The sequence below is a fragment of the Fringilla coelebs genome (genome assembly GCF_963513975.1).
Source record: "Fringilla coelebs genome assembly, chromosome: 1".
Lineage (NCBI taxonomy): Eukaryota > Metazoa > Chordata > Aves > Passeriformes > Fringillidae > Fringilla > Fringilla coelebs.
The window spans coordinates 40,668,275-40,688,020 of NC_140028.1; the positions used below are offsets into that span (position 1 = coordinate 40,668,275).

A 19,746-nucleotide genomic window follows, 5' to 3' on the forward strand; every position below is an offset into this window, starting at 1 on the left:
CAAGGAAAAACATGTCACCATCTTTAGGAGATATTAAATTCATTAAATCTAATTTTATATTACTTAATTTGTTTGAGTTTGGGGCTGAGTAGGTCTATTTTGGCACTGTATAAATTATTCATGAGAGGATGGGAAGAGTATGACAGCTCCTGGAAAATAAATTCCTTGAATGTAAAGGAAAACCAAGTTCTTCTATGTTGAATGTTTTTTGTGTGATAGTGGCAACCGTAACAAATGAGTTTGAAATAGTATGATGACACTTGAACTTTGAGAGCTGTTTGGTTAATACTTGATATACAGCAAGCTTTTCCAGTTAGCTTATGTAAGGAAGTGTGGCTTTTCTGCTGAAGGGTAAAAGTTATTAAAATAGAAGTAGTTTTGTTAGCCTATTTTTTTAGGCAGAAAATTGCTTAGCATTTAAAATTTCTTGAATAGATTTTTATATATAAACATGTTAACTTATGCCAATGCCTTTTAGAAAATTTCTTTCTACTAGCAGCATGGGTTAATTTTTAACCTGTGTGTAGGTCCATTGGCAGAATTGCTTCCTAAGAGTTACTAAAAGATGTAAATTTTTTTTTTCAAGTTTTTGAGGACAAACCAATTAAAAGTGTTTACACTCAATTGGAGTGCTTTGGTTGGGGACCTTTCTAAAAGAACAAGTCCAAAAACTTGTGTTAAAATGACAGCAAATTGGATGCTTAGTAGACCTAAATTTCCACAGCTGTTCATAGCATACATATCCAGGGCAGGCAGTGGTTGGTTTGCATAACCTTCCTCACACTGTGTGTCCTTTGATTTTTGTGTCTGATTGTGACACTTAGAAGAAATACCTTTTGAGAAAATGTAGTAATTGTCTTTCTGTAGTCATCAGATTATATCTGGACTATATTAAAAGAACCAGAACTGTGGTAGCACTTTCTGTGATGCAGGTATATCCAAGTAGGAGTTGAAATAAAATGTGATTTCACCTGATGATACCTGAGCAGCAACCTTCATCCTTCTCTCTTCTGCCCCCATGGTAAAAAGAACAGTTTCTTTTGCCCAGTGAAAGATGGAGTGCAACAGCTAGATCCAAAAATGCATCTGTTCTATTAATGTTTTATTTTGGTTACCCAAATCTAAAAATACAACTTTCTGGTACTGATCTTTGGATGGACCTCTGTTCAACAGTTGCTGCAGTTTTAACAGCTGTCTGAAATTGCCCTCCTGTATCGAAGAGGATGCAAAGGTGGGGCTTGGGCTGTCTCATTTCTCCAGCTGGCTGGCTTGTCTACTGGGCTGCAGTTGTGCTATGACTGACCCAGTACACTGGGATATTTCATGCACTGAAATGTGCCAGCAGAACTGGTGATGAATCTCTCAGTCTAAGAATAGCAGGTTTGGTTATTACCTTTATGGACACTTGAATCCTTTCAGATGGAGCAGAGTTGTCCTGCAATTTAAGGTAGTTTGTACACAATTCTAATAGAGAGAAAGAAGAGGCCACATTTCTTCTAAAGTGTGCGTGTGTGTGTGTTAAGGATCCAGTCTTCTGTAAGCAAGGCTAGAGGATCCTGCTGCTCAGAAGACACAACTTCTGGCTCCTTCATTAGAAGATATTTTCTCATATATAATACATTTGCTCATATGTTCTGTTATCTCGTTCAGGAGAAAGTATGAGTTTTAAACTATCTTGTACTGAATGGTTCTTTTTGAAGAAAAGAACTAAGCAGAAAGAAGATATCTGCCCAGTGATCAAGGATGGGCCTGGTTTTTATCCAGAGTTCAGGATTCCACTTTTGATCACATACATGAGTTTTAAATTGAAACTCACAACTCTTACCAGCCTGGACAGGACTTAATTCATCAACATGAAGTCTTCATTCTGTAAAATGTGGTTGTATTACCTTTCAAACACATGCCTCTGGGAATGGATCTTGAAATATTAGTTATTCATATAAACAAACCTGAGGAATTTTACTTCTTTTAAGCTTGATATTTTGCAGCTGTGTATTAATTTGTTTCACTAGGTGATCACTACTCTTGAATTCTTTTACCATTTCAGAGTTTGAGATTAATTTAGTTACAACCTTAGTATAAAAAATTTTTCATAATGTCATTGAAACAATACTCATACCTTTTATAGCAGAAAACACATGTTCTTAAAAACTGCTTACAGCAAAGTTGTTTAAAAATTACTTAACATTATGATATGATAGCCTTTCTAATCACTTTATCTTTTTTCTGATATCCTTTGTAATCCAAAACTGCTTAAGTACATGATGCTTGTGTGATGAATTTTAATCTAACTTTATATGGTAGAGCCCTTCAGAATATATATAATTTTTTTCTCCATTTGTACTGTGCTAATGACTTTGGAATTTAAAGGTCACTGTCAAGCACAATATGTTGGCTGAAGGAGACCATGCAATTTTAATAGTGCTTAGCAGGCTGGTGAAAAGAGCAGTCTATAACAGTATGCATGTTCTGTGGGAGTTACTGCTTTATGATGAGCAGACATTGAAGGAAGAATGCCAGTGGACTGGAAAGTTGTTACAGATTAATGATATCCTGCAGCTCAATAAATGCCAAGGCAAACCAACCGTGCTCATTTTCAACCTAGGAGAAATTGATTTTGTGATAATTTCTTACATGATTAAATAATGTCTTATGTCAATATGATTATTTTCTCTTGCTACTCATGTAACAGCTTGTCTATGGAAACCTTTCCTTTTCAGTGCACTTTTCTTTTGCCCTGAGAACTTTATGCACCATGAGCAGGTATATAGCAATGAAACGTAATTAAAAATTTGTTGCCTGTGTGGGTAGGTTTTTGTTTCCATCTTCTCCCTCCCCCCCTCCTTGCCTCCATGGCATCAATTAAATCCAGCATTAACCAGCCTCAAAATAACAAGATATTTAAGGGAGTGGGTTGTTTGGGTTTTTAGGAGATATTCTCAGGATGTCTAGGGATCAGCATTCTGCTACTGGTGGTGGGTATAAGCTTAGGCCCAAAGCACAGCATTAAGATTTGTTAAGATATTCCAGGAAAGAATGCACATTGCAAATGTCAACATATTGTAATGCAGAAGTAAAATGAAAGTTGCCTAGAAAATGTTAATTGCTTAGAAGTTGTGGCACATGGAAAATAAGCGCTTAGAAATTATTACTTTCTTTTTTAGTAATTTAATATTAACCATAAAACTGCCCAAAAAATATTTTCCCTCCCCTCTAACTTCATTGCATCTTTTTCTTGCAAAATAATAGAATATATTGTTTGATATGGACTATGAGTGTTCAGTCTGTCTTCCAACTTTTAATGAAGTATCTTTGCAGGGAAGAGAGATAACTTGAAAGAAATTAAATCCTCCATTTTGTGAGGATTGAAGTTTTGGGTTTTTTTTTTTGAGATGTGTGCATATGATCTTTCCAATAAGCTGAATTTGACCAAGATAAACTTTATTTGTCAACTTAGAGGTTTAGAGCACTCCTGCACACTGATTAAAACAAAAACAGTATCATCTGTTTCACTGCAAGCTCCCCATGAGTACTGCCTTTTGAAGATACCTGTTTTGTTTTGTTGAAGTTACTACCTACATTGTAGTATTTCACATAAACTGAAATTGTATTGGTAGTGCTTTGGGTGTGTTAAATAGAAATTCAGCTGAGGTAAGCAGCATTGATAGGGCAGGCAGTGGCAAACACTAACTGAACTGTGTCTTTAGTGGTACATGGTGGGGTTTCCTCTTAACTTAGTCATCCAGCACTGTGCTGCAGCAGGCAAAAGCACTTTGCTTTGCTCTCTCTAGTTTTTTTGGTTTACTTTTTTGTGCTGACATGTTGGATACTGTTTTGTTGTTGGAAGGAGATAATGAAAACTGATCATAGAATGATAAATTATTTGGGTTGGAAGGTACCTTAATCTAGTACCATCCCCACTGGCAGGAGCACTTTCCACTACACCGAGTTGCCCATTCAGCCTGGCTTGAACCACCCATGGCATTGATGAATTACCATGTACCAGCTCTTCTCCTGTGGTGCTATGTACTGAAAAAATCAAATCATTATGTGCTTCAAAATACAGTAAGGGCACAACATGTCACCTGCCAAGTGCATTAAGGAAACAAATTGATCTCTTAAATTCTGTTTTGTTCTTCCTATTTCTTTTTTTTTTTTTTTTTTTTTTTTTTTTTTTTTTTTTTTTTTGTAGAAAGTTCCCATTTTGTATTTTCCATAGTGCTGGATTTAGGCAAAGAGTAGGTTTTGGAAAGGCTACAGTACACATCACTGAACTCTGTCTGTCTGGTACCCCTTTCTGGGGCTATTTTTTTGTGTCTTTCTGTTTCCCATATGTCTTTTTCCAACCTATACGAGTCATTTGGCTCATTTAAATAAATGCACAGGGAAAAATACAATTCAGTGGAAACCCACCATAAACTCCAGAGTTTAATGTAGTGAAATTGTAGTGAATCATGTGATTTAAAAGAAAGAAGACAGAGTAACAGATCTACAGATAGATAGTTTATGTGGATTCAACTTACTTTCTTCCTAGTATTTCCTGTGGTTACTGCTTTTGAGATATGACCAGGAATTAAGTGTAATGCTTTGGGTATATTGTAAATGAACATGGTTTATAACTGGATAGAGCTGGTGCTGTTGGACAGTCTGAAATGGTGCTGTATCAGAACACAAGTTCCATCTTCCTGCTTTTATTAAGTAAATTGTGTGTATATCTGTAATGGAAACCTTACAAGATCTGTCAGGGAATGGGAGAATTTCGTATTTGCGTACCAAGCTGGTTGAAACTGTCGTCTTCTTGGGAACAAATAGTGAAGGGTTTTACAAACACCTACTGAGGGAAGAGAAAAATATGTGAGAATTCTTGTGCTTTATTTTGGAATTTGAATGCCCAGACTTGTCTTCCTCTGAAATAAATAATTTAACTTCATGAACATCAACAAAGGGAACTTCATGCTTTCAGCAGATTCTAATACTAAAATACCAATTCTTCAGCAAAAGATTTTTTTTTATAAGCAGCATTATTTCAACCAGTAACTTTCATAAACTTGAGATTTCCATGCCAATTTCCATTAGTACATCATGTATGCATTAAATATACCAAAACAAGTGGAGTGTACCTATGCCAGGTGTGATGGCAGTGCCTAGAGTAACACAGTATTGACAGTAATATTTTTACTTTGGTCCCAGTGTGGATGGGGCAACTGGTTTGATTTTCAAGAAAATTCTAACACTCCACTTAAAAATCAGTTTTAGTTTTGTGCTCAGTTGGTATTTGTACCTCCGACATAAGTTGTAATAGCTTTGTGTCTGAATTGTCTGGTGTGTTTTAAAAAATACTGCATTTTTGAACAATGTGTCTTCTTCATTCTCTTCATTTCCTTTTGCAAAGTAATACTGAATTTAATCAGAAACTCTACTTAGTTGATTGTGTCAGAGCTTTGTGCGGATTTAAATTATTCAGTCTGTAGTAAAACTTGCCTGAGTTATTTTCAGGTAAATATCTGATTAATTCTAAATTCCCTGTGGATTTCTGTAGCCCAGAGTCCCATCTGTTTTAAAATAAATACATTTAAGAAAAAATTCTATGCTTCAATGGATTTTTCAGACAAGGACTGAAGCAAGTCCTTATAAATAGAAGAGTTCATAAACCGTGGGTAAGAGTCTCTGTGCATTAAGGTATAAATTTGAAGCTGTGCATCATCAAAGGTGTGTTGTGAGGGTTCCAGCATATTTCGGTTAATAACTTCTCTTACTCTGGAGTCCAGACTGACCTGCGTATTAAAATAGAAAGTCATGTAAATAATAGTGGTGAATAGTACAGGTGGGGTCTTAGTTTTGTTTCATTGGTTGAAAAAGTCATCTTTTTTAAGCATTTCAGCTGATGTCCTCCAAGACTGTAAAAATTGCTAAATAAACTTATGCAAAAAATAATTCTTTTAAAATTTGAGTGGAGTAATATCTTGAGTATGGGTAATGTCCTCACTGAGGTACCTTATTGGAACAAGGCTGTCTGCAATCCCATTATTACTGAGACCGATGGGTTATTTCCAGACCAACTTCCTGCTCTGTAGCAGAGAGCATTTATAATTTTTTGTGACAGTTCATTTCCTGGAGAGTTGGTGCTGTTGTAAAGAGACCGAGTTTGGAGTAAGAGTATGACGCAGGTGGACAATGTAACCTGGGAAGCTGTTTCTTAATCAAATTGCTGTTAAAAAGCAGAGTGAGTTGATGTGAACCACAGGTAAGGCTATATAATGTTTCCATACAACATACAGTAATGTAATTTTTTTTTCTGCAGGTCCTATGTGTCTGTAGAGAGATATTAGTATTGCAGGAACAGACTGGGTAGATTTAAACAGCATTTTTGTAAGTACATAAGTATAGCTGGCACAAAAAAAAAAAAATTAAATTGCAATTTTGCAAGGATGTTGAAAGGTTTCAAATTCTAGCCTGCTTGGCAGGATTATATTCAAACTGTACTGAGATGTCTTTGAAACTTGACATATTTGCTAACAGCAAAATAGTTTTGAAAATTTTGGGGAAGTCATTGTGTTTGTTCTATGCCATATTTTGTCAGCTGCTCTGTGAGAAAATGACACTTTATTTGTGGTTACTGTGCTTTTGGAGAAACGTATACACCCTCTTCTGAGTGTAACGAGAAAAGGAATTGATTTGTCCAACAAATAAAATTTGAGTTTGGCAAGGATAATGTGATCAGCCATATATTTGTGCCTCAAACTAAAAATTCCACATCAGCATGGCAGGGTAGCATAGGAAGAGCTTCCTTAAAACCAGTGAAAGTAGTTTTGACCATCTCACCTTAATGGTGTTTGCCTTCTTCCCCTAAATATCTACTTGATGGCAGTGGAATGTGGGGGTGGGGGGAGGTTCTCCCTGAGTATTGCTGTAGCTTTAAACACATGTTAGAACTAACTCTGCAAAGAAACATCAAAGAATGTATTAGGGAAAGCAATATACCTCCTTTGGAGAAAGGATAGAAATATAATCTTCATAAATTAGTCTTGCTTTTTCTTCAATGACGCTTTTGTTGGATTCTTGTTTTAGTTCCTCACAGGCCATCCAGAAAAGCATGTTTTCCTCACTGAATTCTGTTCGCAGAAATTCACGAAAAGCATTTCTGCCAGCTGGAGTAAGCATCAACTTGTCAAATGATTGAGCCCAGGCATTTACTTCTTCAAGAGTGGGAGCAGGGCTTAAGGAGAAAGAAGAGCAAAAGGAGAGAAACAAATGATTGTTACTCAAGCTGTTTGCAGCTGGCAGGGGGCATCTGCCATCACAATGGAACAAAATTGTGAGGTTCATGGGGTTCTGATTCCTCATTGCAACCACCCAAGTGCAAACTCATGTAAACACATTTATAAGATGCTTTTTGAAAGTGTGCTTATCAAAAGCTCTGATGCAGGTGATTGCCTCTGCTTTGATGCAGAAATTGCAGTTTACTGCTCAGAGTAATTGCAACAAAGACATACCCATGCAACAGCTAGACATTTTTTCTATCCCTAATATTGCTTGTTAAATCATGGTTTAAGATTGAATGAAAATACATATAAAGAAATAATGATTCAGACACTTTGGAAGGTACCCACCTGTATGTTACCATTTTGCAGGTGCTTTTACCTGTTTGAGCATTTCTGAAGAAACTGTTGCCTGACTTTTGGGAGGATTTAAACTCCAGTTTATTTTGTTTGTTAGGCTGAGCACTGTCAGTTAAGCTCATTGCATACTTGGTGGGTGGGAACAGGGTGTATTTTTAAATTATTTCAGGAAAAAGGGTAAAAATTGAGTTTACAATGCTGGTTTTGTCATGGGAGTGGGGATGTGCTTACGTGCTGCATATAAATGAAGTAAAATATTGTAGATCAGACCTTTGGTTCATTAGGAGGTAAAAAACAGGTGATTTGCAAACTGGGTGTAAATGACAAGTAGATAATAGTTATTTTCATATTTCAGATAAACCGTTGCCATTACTTAGTATGGTTGGTTGGTTTTGTTTCATTTTAGCTTGACAGAACACTTAATAAAGACCATACCTTTCCTCACAGTTTGGAATACCCTCTGCTTGGAGTTCATGAGATGTTCTCCTTGCTCTCTCTTCTTCTTGATTTCTAACAGTAAGACTGAAAAGTAGCGAACAAAGTTTTAGTCAACTTTATAGAGGAAAAGGCTGAACATACGCCAGACACTTTTCCTTCTATACTAAAAAAAAAAAATAAGTCTATAAGGACAGAAGCTAAAGATAGGCACATTACCCACAGTTACATTCTGACCTTATTTTTACAATTTTATAAACCCTGAGTGTAGCTGAATGCTGTTTAATATTCTATGATATGGATTTTCTACAGAAGGAGCATAGTTCCATAAAATATCACAAGTGTGTATGGGATGTATATGTGTACATGCATACCCTTTGTCACATACCAAATCTATTCTCAATTGGTTTTTGTACTGGGTATGCTCAGTGCAATGCTTTTACTTAAGCTGGACCTGATGCACTGGTGTGATGTGAGTTAGGTTTCAAGGTAGGTGGGTTTGGAGTTGTTTGTTTGCATTTTTTTTCTTCTCAGTTGTGATGAGGGCCAAGACTCTGGTTTGGAATGGTGATACCATGTCATAGGAAAGCCAGAGTTCAGAAGCAGGACACAAGATTTAAGTGAGCTAAAGACTTCTGTATGTGATTTTGGAAGGGTAAGCATCTTTCAGTGTTCAGATGTAGATACAGCCAGATTGTGTGGTGATTGATTGCATCTTAGCAAATTGCTAATACATGTGTCAAAATGTGAGGTCTGGAGCATAAAGAGCAGATCTATCATTGGTGAATATCATTTTGAGTATGTCTGAATGGAAACACTTGTTTGTAGCATTACAAAAACAAAGTTTGCTGCAATCGCTAGTGATCGCTGACACTTTTTGATGTCCTGTGGAAGGGCAGCTGTGAACTCCTGCTTCTTTCAGCAAATGTTAGTTAAGATAGCTCTTGTTTTTAAAAAAATATTTTGTAGTTGTAGATGATTCCTTTTCATTTGAAACTGGATTTGAAAATAAATTTTTTTTTTAGGAAGTGGGGACTACATTCTAGTTCATCCAGGCTGTGGCAGCTTAGTGAGAAATGCATGTGCATACACACATGCTGTCATATAATCTGTAAAGCTGCTTAAAATATGTCAAGAAGAAAAGGTCCCACTGTTTTTTATATTTTATACTGCCTGTTATTTATATGAAACAGGCCCTCCAGCTGAAACAAGGCAACACAGTTGCTATAACTTCTAGGGAAACACCAACCTTCATTTGTATTTTACCTTTCTTTCATGCTAATGTTCTGAGTTTTGCTGTCTTAGTCTCTAAGAATCTCATTTATCTCTAGGAAGGTTTTTGGTACAACCAGTGGATTTTTCTGTCTGTTTTGCATTCTAAACTCTTGCCAAGTCTTATTTGCAGCCTTATTGTTTACTGGGCATTTCCTTCTCTGTCTACTGTTAGTCCATAATCTGCAGAGACCTGCTTTTCTCTTTGCCATGGCAGTCCATGTGTTGAAGATATAGGAAAGCTTTTGTGTTGCTAAAATGGAAAGCAGATAGTGCAAACACTTTTTTTTGCCAATATCTGAACCATATGTTCAAACCAATGAACTATGTCAACTTACCTTTTCAGGAAAAAAAAGAAAAAATGTAAGTAGCAATGCTAAGTCTTTTTTCTGTTTGGTTATATGGGTCTCAAATCTTTACTACCCTTTTGACCAGTGGTTCTGGCCTTTTTTGAATATGTAAAGTGATATGTATTCTCACACACAGATAGGAAGTGAAATACTCTTGTCAGAGCTATTTTTGGATTGAGGGAAACCAACAGACCCAATAGAAAGGAATACAATCTTACAGGATAATGCACAGAAAAGGAAAAAGACCAAAGAAATAACAAAAGTCTTCCTTAGAGAACATGCCATGCTTCAGAAAATTCTTACAGGCAGGCTCTTTTCCCTAGAAATGTACAAGTAAACAATAAAGAGAGTAGTGCAATACTGTATCCTCTCGGGATCTGGAAGAGTAACAGGCTGGAGGCTCGGGTTTGACTGTAGGAATGAACACAGGCTCTGAGCATCCAGCTGAGAGACTCATTTCAGTTCATTCTAAATCTACTATTAAGAATATGCTGAATATTGGATGTTCCGCAGCTCAGCAGCATGACTCATGGAGACTGTTATTTTTATTCCTATTCATAATCTTTCTGTTCCAAGAGCTTAGGCTATTTTGAGGAAATGGTCTATGAATGGGGAACATAAATAGCTTAATTACGGTGTGTTTTGCATTTCTTGCTACTAGAAAACAATTGTTACAAAAAAAATCAGAAATTATTTTAAAGCTGAAACAAGCTACTCTGTTTCTGAGCCTGTATTGGTTTCCCAGATGATTCTAAATGCAAACAGGAATTTTAAGCATCATGAAATTTGGGTACTTTCACATACCCTATTGAGTAAATTGCTTTCTTTGAATTGTCTGAGTAGTGAGATACACAGAAAATGAGCATCCTGGAAAATTGATATCAGGTAAAATCACAAAAAAAAAAAGCACTTAATCAACAATTTAAAAGGTAAAATGCAAATTTTATATACTATGACTTAGTAGATAAATGTGTCTAATTTTTTCCTTTAATGGAAAACCATTTTTGTGTAATGCAGCTGTGGACTGAGCCATTTACAATTGCACTGGACAGCTGTTGAAATGGCATTGGAATTTGTATGGGATGCTTTAACATAGATGCAATAGGTCACAAACTGATCCTGTACAGGCAGAGTGTTAATGTCTCTCTAAATTCTACCTTAGTTTACCTCTAAGCACCTGCTGAAAAGCTTGGTAGGATCAGAGCCAGAGTTCTTGGCATCTCACAAAAAACCCAAACCTCCAAGCAGCCTTTTGTCCTTGCAAAATAGTCACTGTTTGCATTAGGGAGGGCAGAATCTTGTGTGTCTTGGCTTCTGATGAGCTGAGTACCAATGGCAAGGAAATGATCAGTCTGCTCTTCCCTTGCCTTCTAATGGTGTTCTCTAAAGCATTTGCCACAGGGTGCTATTGGAAAACAACATTGGAATAGATTCCTAGCCCAGGCTGTAAGGTCATTTATGACCACTTCCCATCACCTCAGGGCCAAGTTTGCTTGCTCTGAAGTGTTTATGTGGTGGATAGTAAATGTCTAAGAAGAATTCCCTTGCTGTCAAAATTTTGGCTAAACTCTATGGCTGTTTAAGACTTTTTATTTATTTGAATGCAAGTTCTACTCTTACTCATGAAGTAACACTTTGCCCTAACCAGATACAGGGCTTTTGAATATGGGAAAATTAACTTCAGTTTAGAATGAAATCACTTGGATCTGAAGGGGTTGGTAAGAAAGTGAAGGTGAACACATTGTTAATTTAAGGAATTAAGTGATTTCTCCTCTTTTACTTTGATTGATAAATTTTCTTCCTTAACAGGAGTGGGAATTTTGTAATGGGATTTTTTCTGAATTTTTTCTGCTTAGCTCCTCACCTTCAGCAAATACCCACAGTGTTTAAAGTTCCTGGTCCCAATGATTATCTTCACATGAGTTGCAGGTGCCATGAGTTGGCAAAACTAATTAATGACAACAGATCCAGTTACCTTCAGGGGAAAAGAAGTGTGCTGGGCACCTGCTTATTCATTTTCTGACCTACAAATCCTTCCACCTTCTCCTAACTCCATTTAACGCCTTCAGTGATTCTTGTCAAGGCCCAAATCTAAAAATAAAGCTCTGACACATTCTGGCATTGCTTTCAGTTTTTAGTGGGAGCCTTGGTGAAGCTCAGTGCTGAGGTTACCCTGTCCAGCGTAAAACAGACATTACACAGTATTGACAAAAAAAGAGCAATAGAGATACAGATATTTCTTTTAAAATCTGTTGTTTCAATGGCAGGGGAAAGAAGGAGTACACTGGAGTAGAGGGTTGTGTCTAATAGTCGAGCACAGCAATCTCTTTGTGTCCCAGATCTGCAGAATTATACAATTTGTTTCCTTTGGCTTATGTTGTCCTGTGCAGGAGCTATGTGTCCCTTCCCTGCTATTCTGTTCCCTAGAGGCTTGAATGAGAGGAGTTACCATGAGCAGCTGCAGCAGCAGCACCAACAAAAGCAGCAGGCATTGGAGCCTCGATTTCCTGTGCTGAGCTGAGCCTGTGCAGCACCTGGGCTCTCCGGGGTCGCAGCCATCTGCCGTTTGCGTATCTCCGTCCTCTCCGATCCCATGGGCTGCAAGCAACAAGGCAAGGGGGAAGTAAGAAACATCTCTCTCTTCTTTCATTTTTTGTTTGCTTTAAAAATCCTACCCAGAAGTGCTGAAGGCCACAGCCTCAAGGGAACTGAAAAGCTAAGTCACTGATTTTCCCCCATGGAAGTTCTAAGGTGTTGAATCCTTTGGAAGATTCACTCATTTAAGTGCTGTGGTGGAAGGCAAAGGGCTAATGGATTCTTCACCTGCCTGGGAATGCAATGAGAGGGGAGTGGTGATGCAAAGAACAAAAGGTATGAGTGAGGGGCCTTGGAGAGCTAGAGGTCTTGGCACAGAGGTGTATCAGCCTAGGAGTTGAAAAGGGTTTCCTGAGGTTTTGACTTCAAGGCCATCCTAAGGATAGTGGTACAGAATACAAGTAGTTAGGGCCTCTTTTTCTTTTTTTCTTTCTTTCACCTAATGAGCCAACTAACAGGCTTCACAATGCTTGAGTGAAACACCTGAGCTTCCTGAAAATCTGGCCTTTGATGAATATTGAGGATGTCTCAAACCTGGTTCCCTTTGAACAAAGGGGGAAGGGCCAATACTCATTTCTCCATTGAAGGTCTGACTGCCACAGTTTTTAAAAACTTTTGTCTCTGTGCTTCTGTGAAGGTGAAGAGGAAACACAAAACTAGATGTTAATTAGGTTTCACTGAGCCCCCCAACTGAAGACAGCATGAAACAGTTTTGGTGGATGCACAGGTTGATTTTTTGCACAGTTGTAGGAAGCCTTTTTGGAGACTGCATTTTGCAGAACGTGCAGATAAGTGGTGTTGGTGAAATGACAGCTCCCCTTGAAGTCCCTGTTCGTTTCTGACCTGTCTCTGAGCTTCACACTTGCTCTACAGCATTTAATAGTGCTCTCCCTGTTATGCTGAAAGTTGTGCCATATGTAAGTGACTGATGTCTTCGAGAGATGAAATGCTAGCTAGTACAAAGATTAGTATGGCTTTCATAATCTTATTTGTATTTGATTTTTGGATACATAGCTAGTCATCCTCCTGTGTCACGAGATCCCTTTGTGTGTAGGTTTGTTTCAGGTTCTAAACCTTCTTTTGAGACCATGACAATTGTAGGGGAATTAAAATTAGCTGCTACCAATTTTGAGTTCTTTTTTTTTTAATGTATAATATCAGACTTGAATCTAATGCGATAAATACTTGGGGGTTAAAAGTTGCTTTCCTTTCTATAATGTTCATCCAGGTTTAGGAAATGCTGCTGTTTTAACTTAAGGGGGAATGTACAGATTATGTCATGGACTCAACAGAAGTGTCAGGAGAAGAAATAATGTTATTTTAGCAGAGTGCACCATTACATTTTGCTGCATTTTGGCTACTATGTTTTTTTCAATGTTGAATTTATTTCTGTCTTGTAGAGCTTAATAGTTTTTGTATTTGTGAGAACCACCCACTCTCCCAAGAGACAAATGCATGACATGGTAGCAGAAGATGCACCTGTGTAGCAGGAGGAATAAAATACAAGAACAATATAGATAGTAACTACAACCCATTTTAAAACTCTGAAGGCCCAATCTGACAAGCAATGCCTAAATGACCAGAAATAGAAAATCAGAAAAAATAACATAGCTTCCAACTGCCCCTCCCCAACCTTTCTTGTTTCAAAATATGAAAGGATCACTGAAATGTAGAATGTATTTGTAGATTCAGATTTCTTTCTGTCAGCTTCAGATTCACATGAATGGAATGAATAAGTATTAATTTCCTTCCAGATATCTATACTTTTTTAAATGGAGCATTTTCACATTTCAATTAGAGAGTGATAGCATATAAAATATTTTTGGAAGGATCATATATCTAACAATATTTGCTGCTTTGGACAGTAAACTATTATTATTGATTTAAAAAAATGTAACTTGGATTCAGACATGAGCTGTTTATATAGCCTAACACATCCACTCTTACTTCTGAGATAATTTATGTTCACACATTCATATCTCTAATTCATATTAGTAATGAGTTAGCCTGGGCCAAATACAATCCAGGGCCCATGTAACAGGATGGCAAGGTAGAGAGCTGAGCAGCGGTGCAGGTTATTACAGAGTTGTAGAAACTCCTTTGGTGCACTTAGTATTAAGTCCCATCGGACAAAACCATGTCAGGCTGGTCAGGTACACAGAACAAGCAATAAGTGATCTGTCTCAGCACTGTTTACCTAACTTCAGGAGAGCCTCATTTTATGTTTGTAGGTATCTTTCTGCTGCTTCTAATATATCCAGAATTTCACTGTACGACATGGAAGTTTTCCATCACACTTTGCTGCTTCTTGCTGCAGCCACCAGAGCTGTGTAATGAGCCTTGCCAGGTTGCTGGTTTGAGTTGTGCTGTGTGCAGGAATGGGCAGCAGATTTATCAATTAATCCAATGAATATTATTTGTAGGAATTAACAAAAGTCCTTGCTCCTTTAGAGTACAGCCCACATTAGCAACAATTTAAGCAATTACTTTATTGATCTGTGGATCTGTGGGAGTTGAGGTGGGTTATTATTTTGCCTTCAGTAGACTTCAGGCTCCTTCAGGGCAAAAAAGAGAGGATGTTTTTAGAACCTTGTAGTGAAAAGGTCCTCTATTCATATAATTTTACAGTTGTTACTTTGGGGCATCAGATTTCCAGACCTCTCTGAAGGTGCTATGGGAATGAAAAAATTGTATGAGAACCCTCTGTACTGGATGTTCTCTGCACTTTGAGAACTGGAGTCTGCCTTCTCTGTCCCCACCATCTGGAGCAGCAATGTGCCTTGTTTGAAAATGGGTTAGAGAAGAAAACAAAGAGGACTAGAAAACTGGAGTTGGACTGCTATCCTGTACAAGTTTTCTGAGGAATCCAAGAATGCTTTTAGGCTACTGATGGAATGATGTATGATACCTTTAACCAAAGGATTTCAACCCCTACCATCTCATGCTCTGTTTATACTCAGAGTGGGTATGGTTTCAGCCACTTGCTGAGTATAACATGAATAGGCAGTAGGGTCTAATTTTGCTGATATTGACTCACTGTGAGGAATCAAATCCTTGAATGGGACAGTCAGTGTCAGTGTCTGGATGGCAAGAGGGGGTTCTGTTGCACAGGTCCTCATAGTGGTGGTGTTGGCTGGGTCACATGCGGCTCTGGGACCTGCATTACTGCTCAGATAGCTGTCTCGTGTGCCTTGAGACCAGTCTAGCACATGCATAATCCACCCCTGGTGATTATCAGGAGCTACAAAGCATCTTCTACCTCCCTAAATTGTGTACATGAGTCTATCCTGCATGATCATTTTTGCATCTGCAGGAAGTTTCTTCTGACTGTGAACAAGTAACTGGTCACTTACAAGCCTCCTCTGACTACCTGCAGTCTGTGCAGAATTGGGTTGATTTTGTAGCTTTGGAGTTTCTGGATGTCCTCCACTTTGGATATTAATCAGCACACTGGAACATAAAGAAACTTTTCCAGGCAGTGGGTCCTGCCTGGAGTAATCCACAGAACTATCTAAATTCCACATGGAGAGTGCCAATTACTCAAAAACTTAAATGAGAATGGGGAGTAGGTGTTGAGGTGATCAGCTTGTCTTCATTTGGTTCATTGTTTCAAGTCAATCTAATGTAACATCTCTGCAGACACCAAGGTGCAGACTTCCTGGATCTCCCAAGGAAAGAGATGTCCTTCTCTATATAATGATAACAACAAATTGAGTCCATTATAAAATTGTCCCTAAACAGCAATGAAACAAAAGTAGAGGAAAATTAATGGCACAAGTTCTTTTTTCTTATCCCTCTAGATAGCATCTATGAATCATATAAAAATGTATGTGTTCATATTATTGAATGCTAATAAGTAATTAAAAAAAAGTCTAAGGATTTAGGCAAGCATCAGAGATGCTACTTTTGACAATAGCGGCAAAACCACTGTATGCCTTAAGAGTAATGCTGAAGTGGTGAGATAAGAATGTCTGTCATAACTTTTGCACTTCAAAGCATACCTATCTGACATTCAGACTATGAAGCATCTCTCCATGTAACCTTATAAACACAAAGGAGTGTAAAGGTCAGGAGTGAAAATAATTTCCCTGGTTAAAAACACCTCAGGTGATATTTGGCTTAGTTGTAACATTTATAGTATTTGTTAATTTCTCAGCAGAAAGGTGGGCTACAAAGAAAATAGCATTCCCAAAGGAGGAATATTTAAAATCTAAGCCACAAATGTCAATTTAAAACCAATTTAAAACCAAACCAAAACCTCTACCAAATTAAAAAAAAAAAAAAAAGCCCCAAACCCAGGAATATGCAGAAGATTGTAGACAAAACTTGATACTTTTATCCCCACTTTATGCTAAAACACAATGACATTTTTTCAGCTCAGAGTGCAAAGATTCTATTACTTAAACTTAATTGCTGAGATGTAAGGTTTCCTCCTTGCATGCATTACCATCAGGCAGGTGTGCAAGCCTTTAGCTTGTTCTGGGGGCTGATTTGCATGGCCACAGCATGAAGCTTTCCCAGTAACTCCACAGCCCGGGAAGCCCTGTGCTGGAACAGGAGCTGACAGCCACTTGGAGTGAGGGCACAGATGTGGATCATAGAGTCCAGTTACTTTTCAGTAAATACTCAGGCCTGGTCCAAACTCCACTAAAGCAATGAAAGCCACCTCTTGGTGTCAGCAAGCTTTAGGTGAGGTTATGTAGGTGTCTCAGTTGCTGCTTTGACTTTGGATCCTCCCAGTGATGAAAACCAGTGAGTTGGAAGAGATTCTGTTCTTATCTACTAATGTCATAAGAGGCTTGCAACTGGGGTCAAGTTCCAAATAAATCTCTAAATCTATTTTTTAACAATTCAGATATATTTTTGGGGTTGCAACAAACTCCCACTGAAGCCTGTGGCAGTTCACTGTCAGCTGAAATATGAACAGGAAACTTGATGCTCGTGCTTCTTCCTTTTCATTGACAAATGTGACAAGCAGGCTTTCTGCATTAAGCAGTGTGCTATTTTAGTCAGAAAAGAATTCTAATATATGTTAATGAACTCGCCCACACATATGCACATGCTTTAGGCATAGTTGTCAGATTGCCCATTTAGTAGGTTAAGAGCAAGAGCTCCTCGAAAGAGACCTTGTGTTATTGGAGATTTGGCATATTGTAGTGGGGTGGCTGAAATGGATGAGAGTTTGTGACTGCAGGACAGAGGTGAGCAGAAAGAAGAGCGGCAGCACATGAAATAAACCAGCTTTTATGTCACTACTGTGCCCAAGCCTGTTAAAGGCTTCAGTGGATAAAGTTGCAAGTAAAAGTGTTATCCTGTAACTAACAGCTCTGGGACAGTTTCATGTCAAGTGTCCAGAAACTGAGTACCTTTACTTGTTTTACTTAATTTATTTTTCCAGAGGAGCAGCAGCTCAGAGGAGCCAAGTTCATCTATTCAGCCTAAAGCATTGCTTTCCATTTCAAAAGGAATGGCTGAAAGGGTATCACACCCACATAGTAAGAGGTAAATGGTGCCTTGGTCATGTCACCTGTCATAGGTATTTTTCTACCAATGCCTTGGATGTTTCTGCTTCTCTTTCTTTGGTATTCAGTTCTGCCCAGTGGGCCACCACGAGGCCACTCTCTGCAAAACCTCCTGCACTGAAGTCTTTCTCTAAGTAAAATCTGACTTTTCTGTTAAAAACCTAGTTACTTGGGGCTTCAGTGGGATTTTTGTGGGGGCCTTGTTTGTTTGTTTGCTTGTTTGTTTTTCAGAGGGATGCCCTATATCTTCCCTGGATAAAGAATTTATTTAGTTTGGATTTTATCACAGGAGACTTCATTGAAAATGTTACTCTAGCATGTAATTAGCAGGATCACTGTCATTATTTCTCCTGTAATAAGGGAAAGGCATTCAAGAATTCTTTATGAGTTGCATAGAAAAAGCAACAAAAGCAATCTGTAGTTTCTGTCCAGCTGATTAAGTGGATGCTATGACAGTGGGGTAGTATGAATGTAAGTATGGATATAACTTCATTCCATGCTGAGTCCTTCACAAACTAGGTCACTGCAAACTGCAATTAACTTAAATCAGTGTCAGGATCTTCTAGTCTGCACAGCACAAGCTGTCAGCATCCCTTGCCTTGTCTTCTGTGGCAGCTGGGGTCGGCCTCAGTGCATGTATGTCAGTCACACTGACTGATCAGCTCTCTTAGAAGAAAAACCAACATAAAATCCCACAGACTTCTCCAGTGCTGGGATTTTTACCACTGCTTCAACCCTGCTTTTGCTGGCTCTGATGTCAGAGAAAGCACCTGTTTCTAGTTATTTTTATGCATTTATTTTAAGAAGCAATAACATTTTCAAAATCTTTCCTCCTAATATTTTACAAACTATTCCTAAACTCCTAATATTTTACTACTATGCATTGAAGCTGGTGCCTGCAGCAGTTTACTCTGCTCACTCCCATTATCTCCTCCTGAGCGCTTGGTTGCATTGTGCTTAATTATGAATGGCCTCCAAAAAGCCCGTTTTACTGTACTATGGAGTGACTCATATCACACAGAAGCTCTGACAACTCGCACCGGGTACTGGAGGCACATGGCGCTGTATTAGTCAGTGACTCATTTCACATTGTACTCGGTGCTGAGATCTGACTCACATCGAACTGTGAGAGAAGCTGACTGACATTGTACTGGTCTGAAAGCTGGTTTGAATCGGGATGACTCACCCTGGAGTGCATTAAGCAGTGATTCACACACTGTTTCCTATTGATTCCGATTGTCGCGATTCACTTCGGATTGTACTACGCTGGCATCTGGCTGCTCTGCAGGGCAGGCACTGTGATAGCAACTCTCTGCCTGGGGAGCCAGCTGTAGTGCCAGCCTGCAGTGTCAGCCAGGAGGAGTTGTACCCAAGTCAATTTAAGGCTGAAGGAAGGTCAGAATTTGGCTTAGCACACCTTCACTTTGACCCTGGCACTTTCTGGGCTTCTTTGCTTCACCCGGTTTTGACAAGTTTTGAAAACGGCAAGTGAGGAGTAATAAACCTCTAGCTAAGAGTCCTCTTACTTCTGAATGCCAGGAGATCTCCAAAGTACTTCAAAGACTTGCTGTCTCCTTTGTCAGTTTTCTTAGTGACAAGAAAATGGGATGAATTTCTGTAAGTGACTGAGTACTGATAGTTGCTTAAATGCTTCAAGTTCATCAACATTTGACCTGAGCTCCAAGAGACACAGGCACCCTACAGCCTGAAAACTCCTCCCCAGTACTTTCAGCTCAGTCCTCAGACATCACTACTCAGTCTGTTCTAAGCAAAGGGTAGAGGTATATAACAGCTTAGGTGATGCTTCCATGATTAAGTATTTGGGACCCAGAGTACAGATATCAAAGTAAATATTGATGTGAGGAGTAGATAAAAAATTAAAGGGGAAATAAAGTAACTGTTCTCTCACCTTTGAGCATTTTATAAAATACAGTGCTAGTTTTACATTCAGTT

General features: G+C 38.3%; 1 protein-coding gene across 2 annotated transcripts in view; it reads right to left on the reverse strand.

The window, feature by feature from the left end:
• Positions 1-5,585: 5,585 nt before the first annotated feature.
• Positions 5,586-19,746, reverse strand: part of RGS20 (regulator of G protein signaling 20) — a gene marked incomplete at both ends in the record, with an annotated part of 34,006 nt that continues 19,845 nt past the window's right edge. For both annotated transcript variants that reach the window (XM_084203715.1, XM_084203716.1), the window contains 4 exons: positions 5,586-5,774; positions 6,982-7,216; positions 8,055-8,141; positions 12,126-12,274. In XM_084203715.1, the coding sequence (XP_084059841.1) occupies positions 5,586-5,774; positions 6,982-7,216; positions 8,055-8,141; positions 12,126-12,274 (660 nt within the window). The remainder of the gene's footprint in view (positions 5,775-6,981; positions 7,217-8,054; positions 8,142-12,125; positions 12,275-19,746) is intronic.